At 41.8% G+C, this 26,969-nt stretch overlaps 1 protein-coding gene across 9 annotated transcripts in view; it reads left to right on the forward strand.

Annotated features, from left to right (window-relative positions):
- The first annotated feature begins 3,294 nt into the window (after positions 1 to 3,294).
- Positions 3,295 to 26,969, forward strand: part of ppip5k1a (diphosphoinositol pentakisphosphate kinase 1a) — a 171,249-nt gene continuing 147,574 nt past the window's right edge. For 8 of the 9 annotated variants that reach the window (XM_034194052.1, XM_034194059.1, XM_034194093.1 and 5 more), the window contains exon 1: positions 10,903 to 11,046. In XM_034194052.1, the coding sequence (XP_034049943.1) occupies positions 10,903 to 11,046 (144 nt within the window). Of the gene's footprint in view, positions 3,395 to 10,569; positions 11,047 to 26,969 lie in introns of those variants that run through there. The other variant, XM_034194040.1, reaches the window with a different exon arrangement.

Raw genomic sequence — 26,969 nt, forward strand, 5'->3', positions numbered from 1 at the left:
AAAACATATGAATGAAATCCATATAGTTTTTGAAAAAAATAAAAAGGACCCTTACTTTATTGACAGCCCTCGTATATATTAGTCTGGAAGAAAGAGGACAAACAGTGTTGTAAAGAACAATAATCCAGACGTTAAAGAGCAAACATCACTTTCCCCCAGAACGACATGATCAGGAAGCGAGCGTAGCTCACAGCAGCTCCCATTGAAGATAACAGAGAGACAGACTGTGATTCTCACGTTTACATAAAACAAACACAATAACAATGTCTATAAACCCAGAGAATATATTCATGAGAGTTTTAGGCACAATATGAAAATAGTTTTATGTTGCGATGTTAATGGTGTTGTCCGTGTGCAGCGGTTAAAGTGAAGCCCGATCAGAGCGTCTCAATCCAGTTCTCAATGTTACTGAGCTTTCGCAGTGCGGCGACCTCTTCGAAGTTTTGTGGGATTTGAAACGTCGATAGCGCGTATGACTGCCAGTCACCCCCCGGTGACCCTTAATTGGAGTAAGCTGATATAGAAAATGGTTGGATGTATAAGGTATTATCTGTTTACCATTGATCAAGCAAATAAATAAACAAACAAACAATCTCTTCATGTAGCTTCAGGAACTCAAGGTTTCTTATATCGTTCATAGATCACCAATTAAAGTCTGACTCATGACTCGTGTTCAACCGCTTATCTGGGATTGGGTCACGGGGGCAACAACTCCAGCAGGGGACCCCAGACTTCCCTTTCCCGGGCCATATTGACCACTTCTGACTAAGGGATCCAGAGATGTTCCCAGGCCAGTGTGGCGATATAATCTCTCTACCTAGACCTGGGTCTTCCCCAGAGTCTCCTCCCAGATGCCTGGAATATCTCGCTAGGGAGGCGCACAGGGGGCATCCTTACCAAATGTCCGAACCACCTCAGCTGGCTCCTTTCAATGTGAAGGAGCTGTCAGGTCCGTCCCTGTCTGGTCCCATGTCCTCCCCTGCTTTGGTTTTTGTCACTTTCTGTCTGCATCCACTTTACACTTTGATCCTCTGTTTTTGTTTTTCAGTTTAGGATTACTTTGCTTGTAATTTGTGTTAGTTTTTGCTTTTGTCACATATTAGTTTCAGCCCCTGCATTTAATTGTCTTGTTGATCACTTTCCAGTTCTCACCTTTGTTATTCTGGGTTTTATTTCTTTGCTCCATCCGTGTGTAGATTATTTTGCATTATATTTGGGAGTCACCTTTCAGTTTATTTCTGTCTGCTTAGTGTTCAGTCTACTGCCCTCTCTTGCACCTACTCACCTCATCTTTGTTTCCTCCCTCCACACCTCCATTTCTGCCTGCTTTGCTTTTTGTTTCACTGCACCCTCTTGCTCTCATCTTCGTCTCTTTGTTCCCCACACCTGTGCTTTGTTTGCTGTGATTGTCACCTCTGTTATTTAAGCCTTGTGTTTTTGATTCTTCTTGCCAGTTCGTTTTTTCTGTAAACCTCGTCCAAGCCTTTTGTCATATTCCTGGTTGCCTTGCTTTTGGATCACTGTTTTGTATCAGCCTTTGAACTCTGTGTTACTGTGTTTTTGACCACGCCTCAGCCTTGCCCCTGCCTGCACCTCTGTCACGCTGACTGGTACTCTGTGTACCAAACTGCTGTCTGCTTATGAGTTAAAGCCTTTTTGATCAAGCCTACGCTTCTGTGTGTGAGTCAGCCTTTGTGTCCCCACCCTCGCTGAGCCACGTCGCCTTACAACATGACATGAGCAGCGGCTCTACTCCGAGCTTCTCACCGTATCTATAAGGGAGACACCAGCCACCCTCCTGAGGAAACCCATTTCGGCTGCTTGTACCCACAATCTAGTTCTTTCAGTCATGAAAGCCCTCATGACCATAGGTGAGAGCATGAATGAAGATTGACCGGTAGATCGAGAGCTTCACCCTTTGGCTCAACTCCCTTTTTGTCACAATAGTATGGCAGAGCGAATGCAACACCACTCTTGCTGCACTGATTCTCTGGTCAATCTCAAACTCCATTCTCCCCTCACTTGTGAACAAGACCCTGAGGTGCTTGAACTCCTTCACTTGGGGCAATTTCTCCCAAGGTATGCTTGTGAGAAATAAAAATGACTCACAACTGAGGCAGTCGCTGCAAGATCAGATTTTAAGGTACTGTTATTAGTTCATAAAATCGTTCATGGACTTGCACCTCCCTATCTGGCTGACCTGGTAAACCCCTATGTACCAGCTCAGGCCCTGCGTTCGCAGGATGCAGGACTTTTATGTGTTCCCAGTGTGAATAAAAAGTCCGCCGGTCACAGAGCTTTCTCCTACCATGCCCCAGCTCTGTGGAACAATCTCCCGGCACACACACGACAGTCGGATACTGTGCAGACTTTTAAATCACGTTTAAAGACTCATTTGTTTTCCTTGTTTTATCATTAGTCCTATGATGTGTTTTTACTCTTGTATTCTTTAATGATTTAATTCAGTTTATATAATTCAGTTTTTTCTGTTTTTATGCTGTGTGAAGCGCCTTGAGGTGATCTCATTGTGAATTGGCGCTATATAAATTAATAAATTTGAAAATTTTGATTTGAGGCATTTCTATTGTTTTGCCTGTAATAATAAATATTGCATTAGTTATATTACATGATGCATAATATATTAGACACACATCACTGCAGCTTGCAAGCAATATTCAGCTCCATTTAATCAATTGTTTTATGCTGTCGCCAAACTGAATCACACAGACTGCCTGAAAATGTATTCATTTTTTTATTATTTTATTTTGTAATCTTACTCAGATCAGCTGATATGTACAATGGAGGGACTCAGTCCATGGGTAAAAAAATATGAAAAAGCTTTATCTTACGGGAAAACACAACTGCAGTGTATTACAAGAATATTTAGTAATTTTAAATATTTGAACAATTGGAGCCAATTAATTAATGCAACTGAAGAAAATGGTTTTATGCTTCAGCCTGAAATGTCACACACCTGTGTGTGTGTGTATTTGTATAAATAACAATGAAAAACAAGCTTCACTCCCTCCCAGACATCAGGAAGCTGTGTATTAAGCTAAGTACATTTTAAATATTAGGACATTTATTCTTGTGATTGCTTAAATACAAATTTTTAACCCACTTTTCTCCACCGTTCGCAGAAAAATGCACTGCTGGTTGTGCTACTCTCCATTCTGACGCTAGATGTCGCAGTTTTTCTTACCACGGTTACCCGGTCCTTGCTTATTGGCTGAAGTTGTGTTTTTTTGGTTAACGCCTTGCTGGACTTGCTCGACTTTTCCATTGGCTACTGAAGACGTAACTCAGTCCCGCTTCCAACCAAAATGGTTTGGTTTCACTGGCTTGTTGTCGCGGAGTAGGACGTCAATTTAAGCTAATGGCAGCAGCTATCTAGGTAGGTAAGCGAAATAACTGTTTGACACGTTGCTGTTAAAATAAATAAATAAAACAAACAAACAAACAAAAAAAAACTCAAAACGACAACAAGACTTCGCTTCCGGTCTTAATTATTAACCTTCACAGAAGCGTTTGGCGTTATATACAAACTGGCACTTGGCCGGCTTGTTTACATAGCCGGGACTCTGCTAAAGAGACCTAAATGCTAACAGTGCGGTGGCTGTTTGTGGTTGAAGGTCTTTTCAGATGCAAGCAATACGATTGAACAGTTTTACGATTTTGTTATAATCCAGCATTGCCTTAGTATTCAGGCTGACGTCCATCCTGCAGTAGTTTACATCAGCCTATATGTACACACGCAACACTTGTTTTTGCTCCCAGTTTTTCATGAGCTTAACTCAAAGATCTAAAACATTTTCTATATACACAAAAATATTTCTCTCAAATCTGTCTAAATCTGTAGTGAGCACTTCTTTGCTCAGATAATCCATCCCACCTAACAGGTGTGGCATATCAAGAAGATGCTGATTAGACAGGATGATTATTGCACATATGTGCCTTAGGCAGGCCACAATAAAAGGCCACTCTGAAATGTTCAGTTTTATCACACAGCACAATGCCACATATGTCACAAGTTTTGAAGGAGCATATAATTGGCAAACTGACTGCAGGAATGTCCACCAGAGCTATTGCTCGTGAGTTGAATGTTCATTTTTCTACCATAAGCTATGTGCAAAGGCGCTTCATGGAATTTGGCAGTACATCCAACTGGCTTTACAATCACAGATCATGTGTAACCACACCAGTCCAAGACCTCCACATCCAGCATGTTCACCTCCAAGATCATCTGACACCAGCCACCTGGACAGCTGCTGCAACAATTGGTTTGCAGAACCAAAGAATTTCTGCACAAACTGTCATAAACCATCTCAGGGAAGCTCACCTGCATGCTCGTTGTCCTCATCGGGGTCTCGACCTGGTTGAATCCTGTTTTTTACTGTTCAGGGCAGATGGCAAACAGCATGTGTGGCATTGTGTGGGTGCGCGGCGGTTTGTTGTCAACGTGGATTGACAGTGCAATTATGGTATGGGCAGGTGTATGTTATGGACAACGAACACTGGTGCATTTTATTGATGGCATTTTGAATGCACAGAGATACTGTGACGAGATCCTGCGGCCCATTGTTGTGCCGTTCATCCATGACCATCATCTTATGTTGCAGCATGATGATGCGTAGCCCCATGTTGTAAGGATCTCGACACAATTCCTGGAAGCCGAAAACATCCCTGTTCTTGCGTGGCCAGCATACTCGCCAGACATGTCACCCATTGAGCATGTTTGGGGTGCTCTGGATCAGCGTATACGACAGCATGTTCCAGTTCCTGCCAATATCCAGAAACTTTGCACAGCCATTGAAGAGGAGTGAACCAACATTCCACAGCCCACAATCACCAACTTGATCAACTCTATGCTGAAGCCGCTTTCACACCAGACCTGCTTCGAGTTGCTTCCTGTGGCGTCATGACGACGCAGGAATATCTGCATCAGGTGCGCGCAGCAGGGGGGCAGAGAGGAGGTGAGGACAGAGGAGAAGCTGCAGACAATCTGACTGCGGCCAGACTGGTTAAGGGGAGGTGATGGTCTAGTGGTTAAGGTGTTGGGCTTGAGTCCAGAACATCATGGGTCCTATCCCTGCCTGACTAGAAAATCACTAGGGCCCTTGGGCAAGGCCTTTAATCCCCTATTGCTCCCGGTGTGTAGTGAGCGCCTGTATGGCAGCGCCTTGTATGGCAGCACCCTGATATCGGGGTGAATGTGAGGCATAATTGTGAAGCGCTTTGAGCGTCTGATGCAGATGGAAAAGCGCTATATAAATGCAGTCCATTTACTGTGCACTCAAATTTCTCTTCTAGTTTATATTTGTTCTTGTGCAGGGCTGCAGAGCTGCGCTCTTTCTGTTAGTTTATCTTTCTTTGACCGCAAGCTGTGTGCGAGTGCTAACGAACCGTCCGTGTGTAAATGTGGAGACGCCTGGAGTTATACTTGACGTGTCCTGTCTCTGGCAATCAGCCTGTGAGCATTTAACAGAATGATGACAGAATTTGAGGGGAGAATGAGGAACTGCAGCAGCTAGCCAGTTTATTTATTTTTTTAATTGTTCACATGTGCACGCGCGAACAAATCGTCCGTGAGTGGACTGGGGATGTCCAGGGGGGATTTTTGTCCAACTGGGGATTTTTACTGGATGTGGACATGTCCTGTCTTTGGCAGTCAGTCTGTGAGCAGGACTTTTATGGACTTTATTTGAACATAATTGTTAGAGAATTTAAGAGCGAGGAGCTGCTGCAGCAGGTTGCAATCAGCATTTTTTTTTTTCTGTGCTCTTTGAGCGTGTAGTTTTAGTGCATTCTGTACATGGTATAAAAACAATCATGCGTGATTTATACTTAAGGAACAATGGAACACAGCAGGAATCATAAATTGGCACTGGGTAACTTTGTATTGTGAGGGTGTGGCTTCCAGTCACGTTGAGTACCGTCATTTTGCTCTGACTTGCGTTGAAACCACTTCCTTTCTGCTTCGAGCATAGGTCGCAAAAAAATTAAACATGTTTAATTTTGGCGTCCGATTTGCTTCATCCTTTGCATCCGTCGCACAGTTGTGGCATTGAGCTGCTAGTGTCTCAGCACTAGGTTGCTTCCACATGGTGTCGTCATGACGCCGCACGACACCTCGAAGCAGGCTGGTGTGAAAGGGGTTTAAGGAGATGTGTTGCACTGCATGAGGCAAATGGTGGTCACACTGACTGGTTTTCTGACACCCCACCCCCACCCCAATAAAGCAAAACTTCACATTTCAGAGTGACAGTTTATTGTGGCCAGCCTAAGGCACACCTGTGCATTAATCATGCTCCCTAATCAACATCTTATGTACAGATTACGTCAAAACTGCTGCATAGATTTTGACGAAATCTTCACAACGAGATATTAGGCCATGGAAGATTCAATGAAATTTTGGATGTGATCCAGATTCTGGATCAAGATTGCGCTTTATATAGGCTTTGAAGGATGTCAAAATTACTGCACAGATTCTCACCAAATTTGCACCACAGATCGATATTAGGCCATGGAAGGCTCCACTGAATTTTGGACGTGATCGGGATCTGCATTGGCGGACATCAGAAAGCTCTCTTTGCTCTTGTTCGTTTTGTAGTGAAGCTTTGCTTATTGTATCAATTAAATTATACAACTTTATGATGCAGTGGTATAGAGGAGGATTTTCTTAAGATCTGAAAGTTTAGCTACAAATTGCCATAAGGTACGCAGGAGTCAAATTAGTATGTGCATGTGCTAGTTTGTGCACGTATTATTCGAGGGGTGCATGTAATTTTATACTGCACTAGCACTGGTGCAAGTAACTTTATCCAAGTTTTATCAACTATAAGCACCAGTAGAATGAACCAATAAAGGAATAAATAAGGAAAAAAATTTCTAGTGTGTTGTCTTTATCTTCCCTGTGTTTGACGACTCTCACACACGGAGCGAGTTGCTGTGCTCTATTTGTTGTGGAAAGCTGACAAATGTCGCCAGTGGCACCGTCCCTGGGTTCACAACATCATGAAACGTTCCCAATTCAGGGAGTTTCATTATTTCATTATAACCTGAGCTCCTGCAGCTCCAGAGAGGAATTGTCTGACACATCAGAGGAGGAGTTTTAAGGTTAATATAAGACTGACTTTTGGTTGTGCAAGTAACTTTTTTGTTGCTAGCACCAGTGCAAGTAGGTTAAAAAATGTATTTTGACCCCTGGTACATCTGAGATGCAAGCCTAGATTTGATCTGTTTTGGTAAAAGAATATCCTTCTCTGCTATACTCCACTATGAAGCTTAGTGTGGTGATGCAAAATGCAAAATTTTCACTGTGCACAATTTCTCCAGTCACAGCCACATGAGCCTATAACTTTTTCTGGGTTGTCTGGGTGGCTTGGTGGCTTTGCTCATTCTTCTCCTTCTTGCACAGTCACTCAGTTTTTGAGAACTGTCTACTCCATGCAGAATTACCATAGACTACCATACTGTATGTATTTCTTCATAATTGATGTAATTAAAGTCCAAGACACATTCAGTGGCAGCTTTACCATCAGAGAGCCTTGTCCACAAACTACCACAAAAGACTCCAAGTTGTCATTGATGTTAAAGGGGGGCAATACATAGTATTAATAACAGGAGGATGTAAACTTTGGATCAGGGTCACTTGGGTAGTTTCCGTTGTCATTATGATTTAAAAAGAGTAAATCCCGTTGTTTGGCAATAAATGGCTTCAACCCACGGCTAACCTTGGTGGGGGGGGGGATGTTATCATTCATATTCTCTGAAAAATGGCCAAAAAACAGAAATTTTATCAGAGTATGTAAACTTTTGAGCACAAAGTTTGTGTGTGTGTGTGTGTGTGTATGTATATATATATATATATATATATCCTGCCATAATGTGCATTCCTATCATGAAACCATGTGTTGTGAGGTCAAATTTATATGCCTAAGGCTTTGGACACATATGTGCTTGTCAACTAACAAGATTGGGTCTGTAGTGTAAAATGTGGTCTTAGGTCAGGATGAAAACACAGGTCAGATGTCATGTTTTGCACCATAACACTACACATCACAATCATCATTGGTGTAAACCAAATGAACATGACAGTAAATCCTAATTATACTGAGCAAGTAAGTGCTGCTGGAGATAATTAATGTTCAAACCTGCAGCATCATCTGTTTAAATGGATGCAACTGTCTGTGATCCCAGTTCAACATCCAGGTGGTACATAAGAAAATCAATTCAATTATGTATGTGTTCCATCCACTGTAGGTCTGCAGTGATCGTATGTAAATCTAATAGGCCTGTCACACCTTGAGAATTCAGCCAGCGTATGCCGACAACCCCATTTCCCGCTCAGTGGAAATGGGGTTGTCGGCATACGCTGGCATATGGCTCGGTACGGGTCACAACAGATAAGTCTGGGTTGTCTTGCATTTCCACCGCCAACAGAACTCTTTTGTCAATTAGGCGAAGCATGTACATTTTCACGTGCATGTCATCGAGCATGCGTACACTTTTGCGCAGCTGCGACCCTCCATACGGAGGCCAGACAGAGTAATTTAACATTTTTTTAAAATTTTATTTAATTTTATTTTTGTCTCGCTGGATCATGTGATTTATTTTAATTGCGTGCAGAATGTTGAAAAATCAACTAATGCCTGTGATAAATGCTGACATGAATGAATGAGGCGCTGTGACTCTTTCAACTTTAAATTTTCTTGTTGTGGCACAAAGCGAGTTCTGGTTGAGGCTGAAAAACACACTGGGAGCAGACAAACACAGGACTGCTTTTAAAATGCTTCTTTCTTCAACCACGGCAAGGAACTAAGTATTTTCAGATATCGTTTTCCAAAATCAGGACGCTTTATGTGGATGAGGTTTTTTTAGGCTGTGATGATGAATCAAACTGAAATGAACAGGTATATTTACTCTGTGTGAATGGTTTTAATATTTGAAAGTCTGAACTCTTTCCATGACTGCAGCTTTGAACCAATCAGTGGACAGATCAATGGATGCATTTTGGCTTATGAATAACTCACAAGAAATGTGTCAATAATTGTGTAATTTACCCAAAACGTATGTCCCGCATATGTGGGACACATCCTCCAGGAGGATATGAGACATATGTGAATGCGTCGAAAATATTGTGCATGCCCAAAATCTTTTGACAAAGTCACAGTACTACGACGTATACCAGCGTGCTTCAATGTGCTCTTAACTTTTACAAAACGTACCCATAACTTATTAGACGTACACCAGCGTATTCGCCGTATTTTTAATACGCCGGCATACGCTGGCTAAATCGTCAAGATCTTGTTGTGAAAGTGTAGTGACACGGACCCACAACAGGGGGCGCAAATGAACGGTCAATAGATGAGCCAAAAAAGTAACAATTTAATGTTGTGAAGGTGCACAACGAATATACAGACAATCTCAGAATCTGATAACAGTCAATCCACAAAGGTGACGTGTGGGCAGGCTCGAGGATAGAAGACGTCTGTCCTGAGAAGAGCCGGAACCACACGATTTCCGCCGCCACCGAACCTGGTGAATACTGGAGCCGCCAAGTCCCGAATTCCCAGGTGATCACTGTCCCCGACTGTCGGATCTGGTACTGCTGGCGAAGAGCAAAGACAGTCAAGTGTGGGTGTGTGTACACCCCGTAACAACAACGGTGGGAATGCCACCTCCACCTTTAACACACACTCGTGCAGCGTCTGTTTAACCACTTATCTGACGGGATGTAGGACGAAACAGTCGCGACCCACGCCGGTCCTCTGGTTGACAGCTGCAACACAATAGCACTTGGAATCACTTAATGCTGGCAGAGAAAGTTACCTCCATAGAAGTACGATATCTCGGCGATGAGGTGGAGATGACGTCTGGGTTTTATGGAGTGAGATGATGAAGAATGAGTGACAGCTGTCAGGAAATAATGAGTGACAGCTGTCACTCCCGGCTGTGTCCGTGGCGGCAGCGCCCTCTTGTGCCTGAAGCCCGCACTTCAGGCAGGGCGCCCTCTGGTGGTGGGCCAGCAGTACCTCCTCTTCTGGCGGCCCACACAACAGATCTGACAGGTCCATGAGGTTGTTCACATAATTAATTGATGTGCAGTTTTGTTGGCACTATGAACTTAATTATTTCCAATATGTCAAGTGTATTTAACAAAAACATTGGAAGGGTAGTTGCACTATTTGTGTCAATAGGAGATGCACATTCAGTCATGATTCACATTGTAAAGTAAGTCCCTTCGGCTGCTCCCTTGTCTTTTGCCACAGTAGATCTAAGGTAGACCTGCATTTTGATTTGGCACAAGTTTTACGCTGGATGTCCTTGCTGACGCAATCCCACATTGCATGGAGAAAGGTAGTAGGGATGGGGTTTGAACTGGGAACCTTCTGCACTGAAACCAAGCACACTAACCACTTGGAAACCACCCCTACACCTTGGCCACCATTGTGGCTTTTCAATTTAAAGCTGTTAGTTGTCATGTTTGTTGAGGTTCTCTTGTATTGTATTTGACATTGCAATGCATGTCAATAAAATCAGCAGGGGTTTTTTTTTTTCTTCTTCTAGGTTTGCCATTCTTTCATTCTTTGCCGTTAGCTACCTGGAGCTGAAGACCCAGAGAAAACTGAGCCACTCATACAATGTGGATTTCCTGAAAGAAGAATGGCAAGCATACTGACAATTCCGGGGCCTGACCATTACGCTTGAGGACATCTGTCCAGTATTTGGTGTCATTCTGCTGTATTGCCTTGCGCACCTCTGTCTCCTGTTGTGCAGCCCAGACAGCGTGGACCCGTCCCTCTCGCCAGGGCTTGTGCCCTTCCATCGACAGCCTGCTCCGGCTGTGTGTTGGTGTAAGATGGCGTGGTGGGACGCTGAGGGCTGCTGTGGGGGATTGTGATGTCAGAGCCCAACAGCCCGGGTGAGAGCCGGCGTGGCGCTCCCAGATTCTTCGTGGGCTGCGAGGACGATGAGAGCGAGGTCGTGGAGGACAACATGAGGACAGACATGGAGCTGTATGAGGATGACGAAGATGCAGACTTGGTAGGAGAACTCTTCACACTACATAATCCTGTTTTAAATTAATTGGTATTAGCTTGGAGAGATACAGCATTTTAATTACGAGGGCTGTCCATAAAGTATAGGTCCTTTTTATTTTTTTCAAAAACTATATGGATTTCATTCATATGTTTTTACGTCAGACATGCTTGAACCCTCGTGCGCATGCGTGAGTTTTTCCACGCCTGTCGGTGACGTCATTCGCCTGTGAGCACTCCTTGTGGGAGGAGTCGTCCAGCCCTTCGTCGGAATTCCTTTGTCTGAGAAGTTGCTGAGAGACTGGCGCTTTGTTTGATCAAAATTTTTTCTAAACCTGTGAGACACATCGAAGTGGACACGGTTCGAAAAATTAAGATGGTTTTCGGTGAAAATTTTAACGGCTGATGAGAGATTTTGAGGTGATACTGTCGATTTAAGGACTTCCCATGGAGCGAGACGTCGTGCAGCACTCCCAGGCGCCGTCGTCAGCCTGTTTCAAGCTGAAAACCTCCACGTTTCAGGCTCTATTGATCCAGGACGTCGTGAGAGAACAGAGAAGTTTCAGAAGAAGTCGGTTTCAGCATTTTATCCGGATATTCCACTGTTAAAGGAGATTTTTTTTAATAAATAAATAATAAATAATAATAAATAATAAAAAAAAGGACCTATACTTTATGGACAGCCCTCGTATATTGAACACATCAGATTCTCAGTAAAAATTACAGAAGAGTCAACAATAGTAGACCTGTTGTGATCATTTCAGTATCACCTTATAGCAAGACATATAGGCATGACCTCCATAATGTTTCTGACTTTGATATTTGCTGTTGTGTTTTAAAGCTGCAACGATTAATCTACTCTGAACAGTCAAATCCAGAAGCATAAAACCCATTGCTTTTGACTCAACAGCAATTCCATGGCCCCAGGGGATTAAATTAATATTAAATTAATATATATTAAAATGTTAATATTTTTTAGTTTAATTTTACTGGTTTCTTGTGACAATAAACTGAATATCTATTGGTTGTGGACAAAATAAGACATTTGAAGGCATCGTCTTGGGCTTTGAAAAACACTGACATTTTTAACAATTTTCTGACATTTTATGGCCCAAACAACAAATCAATCAATCGATTCATTGATTATAAATATAATTTGTTGCAGCCCTATTGTGCTTACATGCATGTTTGTTTACATAAGAATGTTGCCAACCTGATGCCAGGGCACGAGATCGTTCAGCCACACACAGATTGACAGAGAAGCAGGTGATTTAAAGACAGTGTATTCCTCAATGCTAATTGATGTAATACAGGGGTGCACATCTTGTTCCAGAAAGGGCCAAGAGGGAGCAGGTTTTCTTTGCAGCCACTGACTCCACCAGGTGATTTCACTGATTAACTGATTCCATCTGCTCAAAGTGATATTAATCAGTGAAATCACCTGGTGGAATCAGTGGCTGCAAAGAAAACCTGCTCCCTCTTGGCCCTTTCTGGAACAAGTTGCCCACCCCTGATGTAATAGATAGGCCTGACACAAACTTTGCTGGATGGTATATTACCTCAGAAATTGTTGGGTATTTTCTCCTCCAAACATTTTTAAACCTTTAACAAGACAAACAGAGTCAAGAAACACCAGTGAGACAGAAAGTCAAATATTACGCGCGGAGTGCGGCCAGGCTGTACACCAAGGCTACACTAAAGTCTGGCCTGCTTTTCCGCTCTTTTTATTAAGAGACGCCCTCATCACATAAACAAGAAACTTGTCCTAAGGGTGGGGGTAATGACGCAAGACAAGTTTCTTCCCATAACATAAACGCATACGTCAAGTGCAGCTGTAAGGAAGAACACTTCAGGTCAGCACATCTCGTTCGTCTGTTGCAGTTATCAGCTGTTTTGCATCTGCCTGGAACACTAAGCATCACAATCAGTCAAAATTCAACCTTCAGTTCTTTTACTCCCAGTCGTTAGCGGCTACGAAAACAAAGTTATGTTATAACAATAAGTACATCCAGTCCTTCATTCCCAGTTCAGATTGACCCCAGAGTGCTAAAACAAAATTGAATTCTCAGGATTGCATTAAGACAGGTGCAAAACAGCACATCTCCGTTCTCATGAGAAAGAAGACAAAGCTAAAACAAGGTTGAATAACACGTACCTTCTCAGGGTGAAGTGCAAAACAGCACAACACCGTTCTCATGAGAAAGAAGACAAAGCTACAAATGTTTAACAGTGATAACATATATATATATATATATAAAATCCTTAACATTTCCCACCTGTTTATCACCTGTTAAACGTATAGCAGGCATCACCCAGCTTAGTTAGTTAGTTTATTAACTTAGTTTATTCTGTCCACGTTTTTATTAATTGAACACCACCAACAGATGGAAGATTTGAATCCAGCTGCTATTTGATCAACCAGTTTATACTCGTCAGGCACTCCTCTGGGGACTCCTATTGCGTCAATATATGTTGGATTTCCTACTCCTTTCCAATCTCTTTTTACTCTATGTCTGGCTATGCCTTTCTGCCAATCCTCAGGAATAAGAGGCTGCATATGTCGTAACGTCTTCAGGGGTCATGGGTAACAATAATGATATTAATGCACAATAACCTGACACATTTCGTGGCAGTCTATCAAAGATTCTGTTATCACCACACCACCACCATACATCACTCCTACCGACTGGTATAAATGAACCGTTTTTCTGTATTATTCGACTACACCACTTGTCTTATTACTTTTTCAGCTAAAGCTTCATAGGCTAAGAGTGTGTTAACTCATCACGTCAACAGTTCAAGCTTGAACTGGAGTTGTGAGCTTTTCAATATCATCATAATTCTCAGTACAGTCATTACAGTTTTCTCCACTAAGGTCTGACTGTTTCAATGCTTGATATTTTGGCATAGTTTGTTGGAAGGCCAGATTACGCTGTACAAATGTATTTGACACCATTTTCAATAGTAACTGCCAACATGGTCCTGAAGTCAACCAGGACCAGGGATTCCACCGGTTCACGGCTAGGGTGTCTTTATGCATTGCATCACGAAGTTCATTCAGCTCCTCCAATGCGTCCTGCATATCCACTGAATGAATGGAGTCTGGGATGAAAGTACAGCATGTTGTGTTCAGCAGAACACAAACTCCTCCCTGTGAACCAGTAAGCAAGTCTAAAACCATGCGATTTTGCATCACCATGGTACGTAAAGCATCTATTTCAGTGTTTTGAGCTGCTACTATTTTTTTTGTTACATTCATGAACAGACCCAATCAATAATTCAGAGTTTCAATCATTAATGAATTTTTTCCCACTCCTATCCAGGGGAACAATGAATGTGCTATTTTATCTCCTACAGACCACAATTTTTTGGTCCTTTAGTACATCCGAGCCCCACATGTGATTATGTGGTAACACATCTGGGTATATCAATCTCCTCCGTCTGGTGCTGCCATTCTTCTCTGTGGAGGTCTTACCACATATGTATGGTCAATCACCTGGGTAGGTGCACACACACCACCCCAATTTGGTGGGAGACTCATGTACAGTCTGGAACCATAAAGCCAATAGATGTCATCATACACCGGAGTACCATTTACAGGTGGTAGCAAAACTTACTAACATAAGCACATGATTCATCCGTTCCCCATGGACAGGAGCCTGTATAATTACATCCCCGTCCAATGTGATGAAGATAAGTACCATCCACATATTATGTTTTGGTTAGGCTTAAATTATTTGATAAAACATACGTTTGGGTACACAGACGTTTCTTAATTTTACCTACATTTTTATTCCCTGTCCCGTAAAAGCAAATTGGGAATGGCCGTTGTGATGACAATTTAACGTGATGATATTTTTGCGTTTCCCTTCAGTCTAGTCAATGGAGCAGCACTTGGGCACGCTTGTACGTCCTCTGTTGAAATCCCTATCATATAAGTGGTTGCACTGAGGCAAGTGGTGTTACATCTTATCAGATTTGCTGAGAACTGCTGCCCCCGAAATACAGTTTGATTATGCATCCGTATGATAAGACATTCTGTCACCCTAGCAGGGTACGGTTTAGCCGTCAGAGCTGGGTGTGTTGAGGATATAGGTATTTGCGAACAAACATAATAATTAGTAACGTAATTCCATAGCCAATAAATGAACATATCTGTACCACATATTAGTATGGTATATATGAGGGTGTCCATCTGTCTCGTTCACATTATGAATAAACCTCTTCTGATGTTGCTTGCGTTGTTCTCTGGCTCGGTCCACAGTGAGCTGCAATTCTTGGGTCAACCACCAGGCCAGGAATCCGAGGAGCACGAAACACACTAAGATCACAACACAACCGGCTGCCCTACCAACAGTCCGGCAGCGGCGGCGCTGAGCACGCCGCTCCGGGGTCTGCTGTAGTTCAGTCATGATTGCTAGGATACAGTGTTGTTAACCACCTCACCTAATAGTGCAAGGATCTCCCTGCTTCACTGGCATTGAGACAATCTATTGCTAATTAAATAGACTCCCTTTGTAGCCAGACTTCCCCTTACACTGTGGAGGCCGCCAACACACGCTGTATCTTACAGTGATGTATCCACGTTGATCTCTCCGCTATCTTTACTGCAGTTGGTGTTGTTAACAGCACTCGGTATAGACCTTCCCAACGAGGACTGGACCAGTTCTTCCTCTTAATCACTCTGATGAACACCCAGTCTCCTGGCTAGACTACTGGAAGGCCGTCCTGTGGAAGATCAAAATTATTCGGCAGTAAATGTGTTTAAGTTATCTCTTTCTGTGTTAATGTCTTTTTCATAAAATTTGCTAATGTTTGTTCCTCATCTGCTGTTTTAGTATCCATGTCAAAATTGGTAGACGATATGGTCGTCCATAAAGTATCTCAAATGGTGTTAACCCTGATGGTGTTGGTGTTATTCTCATATACAATTTTACTAGGTCCAACATTCAATCCAGGTTCGTTTTGTCTCTTCTATACATTTCCTTAATCTTATTTTTATTGTGCCCTTTGTCCTTTCCACTAATCCGGCACTGTGTGGATGATAAGCGCAATGAGTTTTGAGATTGACCTGTAGCGCTTCTCCTACGTATTGCACTATTGTATTAACAAAATGCGCTCCATTATCTGAATAGACTGTTTCTGGTATTCCAAATCATGGAATGATGTCTTTGCACAATGCCTTAGCCACTGTAAGTGCATCTGCATGTTTTGTAGGGAACAATTCTACCCATTTTGAGAAGGCATCAATTATGACTAAACAAAATTCCTTCCCTTCATGTTTACTCAGCTGTATATAATCCATATGAATCACTTGAAAGGGATATTGTGGTGTTGGAAATTTACCTCTTTGGGGTCTCAAATTGCCTTGTGAGTTGTGTTTTGCACATGTCATGCATGCTCTACAATGCTGTTTTGCATATGCATCGAACCCATAAAGACAAAAAATAGATTGCAATTGCGATATCATACCCCCTGATGAGACATGCGTCACGCCATGGCTCATAATAGCTGCCCATTTAAACATATTTTTTTTTGGCAATATGGGTTTCTTTTGTGGTCATATCCGGAGGGGTGTCATATAGGAGAAAAATAGAAAGAGCTGTTGCCGCCTTTGCGGTTTTGTCAGCAACGTCATTTCCTTTTGAAACACTGTCAGAGCCTTTGGTGTGAGCCGCACATTTGCATATAGCAATTTGGTTAGGCAATTTCACAGCGTACTGAAAGCGTACTGGCTGTCTGTATAAATTGATACAGCCGTACCTTTAAACAGATAGCAAGCTGCAGTTAAAGCAACTAATTCAGCTGCTTGTGCTGAAAATGAGGATGGCAATGAAGCAGAATCCAATACTTCTGAATTTGTGACAACAGCATATCCAGATTGTGTTTGTCCATAAGCGTTTTTAGTGGAAGAACCATCCACATACACAATTGTACTGTTTGGGATGGGTGTGTCCTGGAGGTCTGGACGTGCTTTCGTACAGACCGTAGCTACATCAAGACAATTGTGCGGCTCACCATACTCAGGTAAGGGTATCAATGTGGATGGATTCAATGTTGTACATCGCTCTACCGTAAGATGTGGTTGTGATAATAGCAAGGACATACACGAAAGATGTCTTGCTGGGGACAAAAGGCTCATGTTTGTCTGCAACAGAAGTGCAGAGACTGCATGTGGAACTTTCAGTGTCAACTGATGGAATAGAACAACATTACTGCTACTTTGAACAGCCATAGAGGCTGCAACAACAGCCTGTACACATGGTGGTAGAGCACTTGCTACTGCATCCAATTTAGATGAGTAGTAGGCAACTGGCCTCAATTTTGAGCCATACACTTGAACCAAAACACTAGTCATGAACTTATTCTTACAATCAACTGTTTGAATGAATGGTTTACTATAATCTGGTAGTGCCAAAACTGTGGATGACACTGTTTGTTTTACTTTTACAAAAGCTTCCTCAGCATCTTTGTTCCATTCCAACACGGTTGACATTGAAATATCATCCTTGTACATCAAATCAGAAAGTGGACTAGTCAATTCTGCATAGCAGGGAATCCATGCCCTGCAGTAATTAGTCAGTCCAAAAAATGACATCATCTGCTTTTTGGTTTGTGGTTTTGGAGCGTGCAAAATTGCTTCCTTCCTGTCAGACAGGATTGTGCGCCCTGTGGCTGATAATTCATGTCCTAAATATTTTACTTTAAACTTTGTTTTTACTCACTTTGTGGCCATTATCAAATAAGAAACATAATAATGCTACTGTGTCAGTTATGCAGTTTTCTCGTGTGTCAGAGGCAATCAAATGTCATCAACATACACTAATAGTTGGCTATCTGCCGGTGGAACGAAATTAGCTAAACATGCTGACATGACTTGAGAATAAATAGTTGGGCTCTCTGCGTAACCCTGCGGTAATCTGGTGAATGTATATCGTTGTCCTGGTAATTTCAGTATAATTTATCTTTGGTCCTAACACTCCTTTTGCACGTGTAATCGTAGCTTCCACTCTTGTTTTCAAGACTAGATCATCATGTGTCAGTGGTACGCCTTGTTGATCTGCAGGATTCCAGTCTCCACGTACCTGACTCCATTTAGGGCCACATGCTTTCATCCACACCTGTTGGACTTCAGGTCCATTAAGGTGGTAAGATGTTCTAATGTTTTCTATATCCTGCATAAATCCCTCAATGTCGACATGTGGCGATGGTATCATGTCGACTGCTGCTTTGATATCATCAGCATTCCATGTCCGATAAACGAGCATGGTTGGTAGCTGTCCTGCTGTTTCTGCACGAGGATTTGGTACTTCTATCATAGGATAGGCACCTCCCTGATCACTATGTTCCACCATGGGAGGGGCTGTAGGCACTTTTGCTTGACTGCGTGTTTGTGGTTTTTCTGGTTTTTCTCTTTTTACCTTAGGTTTTACTGCCAAATCATACTGTGGTGGCAATACATCGTCATCCTCTGGTAGAGGAGATAAAGGTCTCTTTGCCACCGACGGTCCAGCCGGCGGTGGTTGTTGAGGCTGTTCTGGTTCTCTGTGCTGAATTATCACATCTTCTTCTGCCTTACCTACAGCTTTCTTTTTTCTTGCTTTCTCTAATCGTCGCTTCTCTGCTCCCTTCTGTCTGTTCTCTGCTTCTTCCTCCCAAAATGCCACTAAATCTGCCCCTACTTTCTGCATCTTTTTCTCATCACCTTTATGTTGCTGTTCTAACTCCTTCTTCAGCTTCTGTATACTGATCAGGTTCAGTCGTCCGTCAAAGTCATGTTTATTAATCCAGGTCTCCAATTTTTTGTTGTTTTTGGATTTTTTGCTTCCATAAATTTCCAGTCGTCAGTTGATAAATTTTCCTTATTTATAGACGTCTTACCCCCCATTTTTATTATCCCTTGTTATAATTTGGACTTCAGACGGGGGCACACCTAGGGTGTTCTAAATCTGAAGTTTTCACACTTTCTTTGGACGTGACAATTAATTTGCCGTCGTGTGGTTGATTCCTTTCACCTCCCCGTAGGAAGCGGAATCACTTGCCTCTGCTTCCACACGCACGGTTGTCACTAACGTTGTCCAAAGTATTACACACACACAGTTTTCACACAGTTATTTACACTTGCGCAAAACACTATTTACACATAGAAACACTCCTAATAATCGTACGCGCATTCTTATGCCAGGGGAGCTCGCCCTCCTGTGAAATTTAACTAATGTCCTGCATTAGGGGACTCCGCCGTCCCTGCCAAATTTAACTACTTTTTACAGTGCACGTATTTCTACCCGGGATTTCCTTTACGTATTAAAACAGAGGAGTCCGTATCCTCCTTCCGGAATTTAACTACTTGCGTCCCTCGCAACCGTAGAGGAGTCCGCCCTCCTTACAGAGTTTAACTGCTTTGCATTAACAGACGATTCTGTATCATCGCTTGCGGAATTTAACTGTTTATGTGATCTGATCACCACTCACTCAGTACTATTTACAAAGAAATTCTACTCACTGACTCGACTTCCTGTCTGTCTTCTTCGGGAAAATCTCGTCAACCAGACGATGCCAACGGTGGTCGACAATTGCAGACACGATCAATCGATCGGACCTTGGCCAAGGATTTACGTCTGGACTTGACGACCTCCGCTGGACACCTCCGGTATTGTTGAGCTCCCGGACGAGCCCCCAGTCAATGTTGGGTATTTTCTCCTCCAAACATTTTTAAACCTTTAACAAGACAAACAGAGTCAAGAAACACCAGTGAGACAGAAAGTCAAATATTACGCGCGGAGTGCGGCCAGGCTGTACACCAAGGCTACACTAAAGTCTGGCCTGCTTTTCCGCTCTTTTTATTAAGAGACGCCCTCATCACATAAACAAGAAACTTGTCCTAAGGGTGGGGGTAATGACGCAAGACAAGTTTCTTCCCATAACATAAACGCATACGTCAAGTGCAGCTGTAAGGAAGAACACTTCAGGTCAGCACATCTCGTTCGTCTGTTGCAGTTATCAGCTGTTTTGCATCTGCCTGGAACACTAAGCATCACAATCAGTCAAAATTCAACCTTCAGTTCTTTTACTCCCAGTCGTTAGCGGCTACGAAAACAAAGTTATGTTATAACAATAAGTACATCCAGTCCTTCATTCCCAGTTCAGATTGACCCCAGAGTGCTAAAACAAAATTGAATTCTCAGGATTGCATTAAGACAGGTGCAAAACAGCACATCTCCGTTCTCATGAGAAAGAAGACAAAGCTAAAACAAGGTTGAATAACACGTACGTTCTCAGGGTGAAGTGCAAAACAGCACAACACCGTTCTCATGAGAAAGAAGACAAAGCTACAAATGTTTAACAGTGATAACATATATATATATATATATATATAAAATCCTTAACAGAAATGATCACAATAAACAGTAATATCACAATATTACCGACATTGTTTTAAGACCATGTTATGCCATGAATATAATGATAATTTCACATAAAAATGCAAATACATCCTTTCAAAGAGCAAAGAATGTTTAATTCTCAAGGGTATTCAATAGTGGAATTGAAATGTGAAAAAAAAACAAGCCTAAATCAGTGATCAATTTCAAAAGGGTGGTATGGGCTAATAACCAGTGCCTGAATTAATGGGCCATTTTGTCCATAATTATAATGAGCTCTTCTCAGACGTCATTGGGCCTGTGCAAAGTGTAATAAAATAATTCAAGATTTGTCATGGCTTTTAAAAGATATTAAGAGCCATAACTTGAGCCAGTTAAAGTTTAATGTGATGTAAATATCATATTTCATTATTTTTGTTATATTTCATGTTGTTTAATGTTGTGCATAGGTCATAAATAATGTTAAATTGCAAAAAAAAAACATTAATCGAATTGGATGGATAAAGCATTTGCTGCCATGTTTGAAAACTCACAGTAGTTTTAATCGAGCGATGCACAGAGCCACCGTAACAGAGTGTAAATGTAAGCTTTGTTTTTTTGTTTTTTTTTGTTTTTCCCCATTTTCTCTTGTCATTCCCATTGTATGATTTTTACATTGCAGTGCAGTTTTTAGAGTGTTGCACGTGTCATGCCAGACCACCTTCAATATTTTGTCAATTTCATACATGGACAGTAACTAAACACAATGTGGATTGGGTTTCTTTGGGTTTCAGGTTCATGTTTTGGAAGAAAAAAGTAAGTTAACCAGTTTATTCTGCCAAAGTTTCTGGGTTGAGTAATGTCGTCATTTCACTTCGACTAGTTGCCTCGCTGTTTTGTGAACACCTCATACAGAGCAGGCTGAAAATGCCTCTTAATGAGACTCATAGAAGCAGTAAGACCCGCTGAAATGTTGGTAACATGGAAACAGACATGCATGTAAAGAGTGATATATCAAGGTCAGCAAAATAACCATGCTCGTCTTTATATACTCAAGGATAAGTTGATATGGTAATTTTCGTGTCAAGGTCAAGGTTACTTTATTTATACCAAAAGGTAAATTTGGTTTGGCAGTGAGTCACTCCATTCATAACAATCACATAACACATAAATACCGATTAAAAAATACCATAAATATAATAAAAAATAAAAATATAAAAATACAATGAGCAGTGCAAGTACAGGCCAATAGCATGGCACCCAGAAGAAAGTCACAAAGCGTGTGCCATCTCAATGCAAAATAGCAGATAAATTAATTAAATATACATTCAAAGTGATCTGTTAAGAACACTAATAGCAGCAGGAATAAAAGTGCTCTTGTAGCGCTTAGTTCTGCAGAAAGGAGCTTTATACCTCCGTCCTGAAGGGAGCAGTTCAAACTGATCAAAAAGAGGATGTGAGGCGTTCTTTAGAACTGCCTCAACCAATCTCTGGACCTGCCTCATGTACAGAGAGGTTGGATATAGCTGAGACTCTCCTCCAATGATTTTGCTCGCCCATTTTACAATCTGATTCAGACTGTTTTTTTTAACTGACAAATTTCCAAACCATGACACCAAACAAAAAGATAAAACAGATTCGATATAACAACGATAAAACATTGTTAACAGTGATTTGTCAATGTGAAAGGATGCCAGTTTTCTAAGACAGAACAAGCGCTGGTGACCTTTTTTACACACCACTTCACAATTTGACTCAAAAGTGAGTTTGTCATCAATAACAGTTCCCAGATATTTATAGGTGCTCACAGTTTCTACAGCCTGACCTTTTAGGAGAGTTACTCTGTTTGTGGGAACCCTTCCTAAAGTCAATGACCATATCTTTAGTCTTCAATACATTCATCTGTAGAAAAGACTTCTCACACCAATCCAAGAAATCATCAACAACAGGACCGTGGCCAACCTCATTGTCCTGTAGCAAGCTGACAATAACAGTGTCATCTGCATACTTAAGAATAGTCCTCCTATCCCTCCAACTTCTGCAGAGATCAGTGTATAAAATATACAAAAGTGGAGAGATAGCACTACCTTGTGGTGTCCCGGTGGAGGACTGGGTCTGATCAGACAAGACCCCATTTACTCTAACTTTTTGTGTCCTGTTAGTGAGGAAGCTCAGAATCCAGCCCACAAGATTGCAACTTAGATTAAAATGTTCTAAAAGTCTTGAGGCTAAAATATGGGGCTGAATTGTGTTAAAAGCAGAAGAAAAGTCAATGAATAAAAGTCTGGCATGTGCACCTTTTCCTTCAAGGTGTCTGAAAAGTAAGTTCATTAAAGTGACTCTGGCATCCTCGACCCCTCTATTTGGCCTATAGGCAAATTGCATAGGGTCCAAGTTGGCACCTACTTGATTAATAATTTCAGTTCTCACCAATTTCTCAAAGGTTTTCATGACAATGGACGTCAAAGCTATAGGCCTAAAGTCATTTAGAACCTTTGGAGTACAATTTTTGGTGGCAGGGACAACAACAGCATCTTTCCACACATTTGGCACAGTTTGCATTTCCAGAGACATATTAAAAATAAATTGGAAAATAAGACTCAGCTCTTTAGCACAGTTTTGTAAGAGGCGACTGCAAACATTATCAGGGCCCTGACTTTTTGGTTTGAGGGCACAAAAAGATTTTTCTACCTCTTTTTGAGAAATAAAAAAGTGCTGACTGTCTTTCACTTTATGCTTCATTTCCTTAATCTCTGAACTGTGATCTGAGATATCAAACCTTGTGTAAAAAGTATTCAGAGCATTTGCAAATTCAACATCTGTCTGAAAGTCCTTCAACAAGGTGATGGATCTGGACTTGGGCTCCTGAAGCCTAGCTATCGTTTTCATACACGACCAAGCAGATCCAAGATTTTTATTTGCCATTGTTTCCTCTATTTTCCCTGCATAATTTCTCTTGGCCTTTTCCAGCACCATTTTCACTTCTTTAGTAGCATTGCGTAATTCCATGACTGACCCAGATCTATGAGCCTCTCTCTTAGATTGTAAACTGATTCTCACAGACTTTGTGACCCAGGGTTTGTTGTTAGGATATATTTTCACTTTTTTAGAAGGAATCAACATATCCCTACAATACACCACATAAGAACAGATCACATCAGCCAGTTCATCCAGGTTATCACCACATGCTTCTTTAAATATGTCCCAATCAGTACATTCATAGCACTCCTGAAGGCAAAGCACTGCATCACTGTTCCAGTCCTTAATTTCTCTAGTGGAGACCTTCTCCCTCTTAAGCAGAGACTTATAGTAGGGCAGCAGGTGCACAAAATAGTGATCCCCAGATCCAAGAGGAGGCAAGGACACAGACTTATAAGCCTCCTTAACAGACCCGTAACAAAGATCGATAGTTTTATCCCGCCTGGTAGGGCAGGTAACGTACTGATACATATTGGGGAGAGTCTTATCCAAGGACACATGATTGAAGTCACCAAGCAAGAAGATTGGAGTGTCAGGTGAGTGAGACATTAGTTTCTGCACCACATCAAAGATGGCAGAACAGGCAGAGTTGGCATTAGCTCTCGGATGTATGTAAACCACAGTGATGAAGAGCTGTGGAAATTCACGGGGCAGATAATAGGGGCGAAGTGACGCTGAAAGAAGTTCTATGTCTAGCGTGCAGACGCGCTCTCTAACAGTTACAGACTTAGGGTTACAGTATCGCTCATTGACGTACAGACACACGCCACCCCCCTGAGATTTCCCCGTCACCTCTGCATCTCGGTCCAACCGGAAAGGAGCTCCAAAGCTGTCAATCCTCAGGTCAGCATTCCTGTCCCGATCCGTAAGCCACGTCTCAGTCAGTGCTATGATGCCATAGTTGCTGTAATCCTTTATATAACGAGCACTGCTCTGTAATTCGTTCACTTTGTTCCGTATAGACTGCGAATTACCCAAAATAATAGGAGGCAGCGGAACTCAGCCAAGCCCTCGTTTCTTCAGACGCAGACGCACGCCTCCTCTTTTTCCTCGCTTTCGTTTCCCACCTTTGCTTCCCACCGCACCAGGTTTTACATAGCCAGGTCGTAGTACCATCCTGGAAGTGTGCTCCGCAATCTCAGGTACTCCAAAACGCACTCCAAAGTTAAGCTGGAGCAATTCATTCCGGCTGTACTGCAGTCGGTAGCAACCGACTTTTCCTTGCAGTACGGCAAAAGCCAGACAAAACAAGAGAGTCCAAATACTTAATCGTATAGGGTCCATTTTAGCTGCACTTTGCACTGCGCACCGTATAAGCCCTTAAGCAATAAAATAAGACTTTAAAAACACTAGACTTTAAAAGCGCTGCAAACTTTCACCCACTGCCGAGTCGCAGCGTACGCGTGCGCCACCGGAAACGATTGATCTGCTGTGGCCAAGGTGACAGACCTAGTAATGGATGTTTTTCCTCACCAACTGTACAATATGCAAACCTTAACATGTCTAAGTAATCACCTTTAAGCCAGAATTGTTTTTTTTGTTTGTTTTTAAAGACAAATCAGAAGATCAATACATGAACTTAAATATGTCTTGAAGTTTATTTAAATCAGTTGGCAATAAATAGAAATGATACAGCAACAGCGTTGTGTGGCAATAAAATAGAAGTAGAGTATGGAGCAGTCTAATGAAGGAAGCTTCCAAGAGCTAGATAATGACTCTGAAAAAGATACAAGCTTCTGTGAAGGTGATTGGGAAAACTGAATATAGGCCAACTTCTGTATTTTTTTTTTTTTTTTTTTTTACTGCATTACCAGTGACAGCTTCGCAAGAAGAAAAACTCTCCTCACCACTTTGGACATAATGCAGCATTGAGAGGTGATACTGAATCAGTCAAGCAATATTGCCAGGGCTCTATGCTTGGTCCTAGAGGTCACTTGCCATGCTGGGCAAGTTGAGGTCACATCTACTTGCTACATGAAAGTTTACCAAACATGTATATATACCATATACACATACATGTTTATATCAGATTGCGTATCTGCCGTTACAGAGTCCCAATCCGATACTTGTATTCTCCTAGGTATTGCACTTGCACCGAAACATATTGCAAGCACATTAAAAATCAATCCATTGTGCATGTTTGACAAGTTAACAGCTCTGCCTTAAGGAGGAAAAAATAATAATTTAATAAAAGCTATTCCTTTCACTTTTTTTTTTTTTTTTTAAATTGTTCCTTAATTTCACTTAGCACAGATTTGTAGGAGTGAAACTGGGACACTCAGCATAATACTGATTGAATGTTTTAGTTGTAAAAATTATTATTATTATTAGTAGTAGTATGTGCAGAATGGCTTCAGAAGTGGATCTTTATTCTCTAAGGGGGGGCTGTTCCCACAACTCAACCTCAGTGTCTGTAATAAGGGCCCATTTACTCCATGTGATGGGCCCTTCTCAGACATCAATGGGTCTATGTGAAGAAGACTAAATTAAAGTAACTAAGGATTTGATAATGTTTTGTAATCTACTGTAGGAGCAACAATGAAGTTAATGATGCAAATGTCATATTTTGTTTTATATTTCATGGCATTTGATGTTATGCATGGATCATAAGTATCAGGTTTGACTGGCAATGCAGGCTGGACACAAATGCAGGAGGCAGAAACACAGCTCTGTAATTTTAAGGTGTTTACTTGAGACGTTAGCAGGGGTCGGCACACAGGCAGGCAGTCCAAAATGAGCAACAGTACAAAACATCAGGCTTAGTGTGGTCGAGGTGGACAGGCAGGTGGTCAAAAAACAGGATGAAGCAAAAACACAAGAACAGAGCTGGAAGAAAGGCACAAGGCACATCGATCTGGTGAGGGACAAAGGCAAGTAATGTTTAAAACGGTTAAAATACATCAACGTTGGGTGGACATAACATGATCCCCTCCTCACCCTCTGTTCTCTCTCTACAAGTCAGATGAAAGCCAGGCCTCCAGCACACCGAATGAACAAAGGAAACGGTCCTTTAATCTGTAAAATAAACTGTTAATTTCTGAATGTAACAGCACACAGCTGCCTCTGGAGGATTTATTGTTTTAATCACTGCTCTGCTTCAGACTTTTTTCTGAAGTTAAATTTGACACAGACTGCACCTCATTTCACATCTCTCACACACACACAGACTTGACTTTGTACATACGCAAAAAAGCAGAGTGCTGTGGCCAGACAGACATCCGTCTTCGAAATTTGTGCATCAGCATTCAACTCAAGGCAGAACTGGCGGATAATCGGTTGACCTCCAGTGATAATGTCCTTTTAAAACATTTGTGCTCTGTGATGAATGCAGAAGTGTGTATGCTTGTCACATGCATGTGAAATGAGGTGAGGAGAAACGTGCATGGATTTAGAGATTCAAGTTTCATTTATCCTAAAACAGTGGATCAGGAAAATGCTTTTGCTGCCCCCAGATCATCACTGAACTACTTTGATTGATTGTTGACCAGATTTTTTTTAACTGAGGCTGAAAATTAACTTACCACATCTGTCAAGTGAGGGGCGTGAAGCACTAGTCAAACTGCACCATTCACTTGTCAATGCCAAGTGGGCA

This window comes from Thalassophryne amazonica, chromosome 2 (assembly GCF_902500255.1).
Source record: "Thalassophryne amazonica chromosome 2, fThaAma1.1, whole genome shotgun sequence".
Lineage (NCBI taxonomy): Eukaryota > Metazoa > Chordata > Actinopteri > Batrachoidiformes > Batrachoididae > Thalassophryne > Thalassophryne amazonica.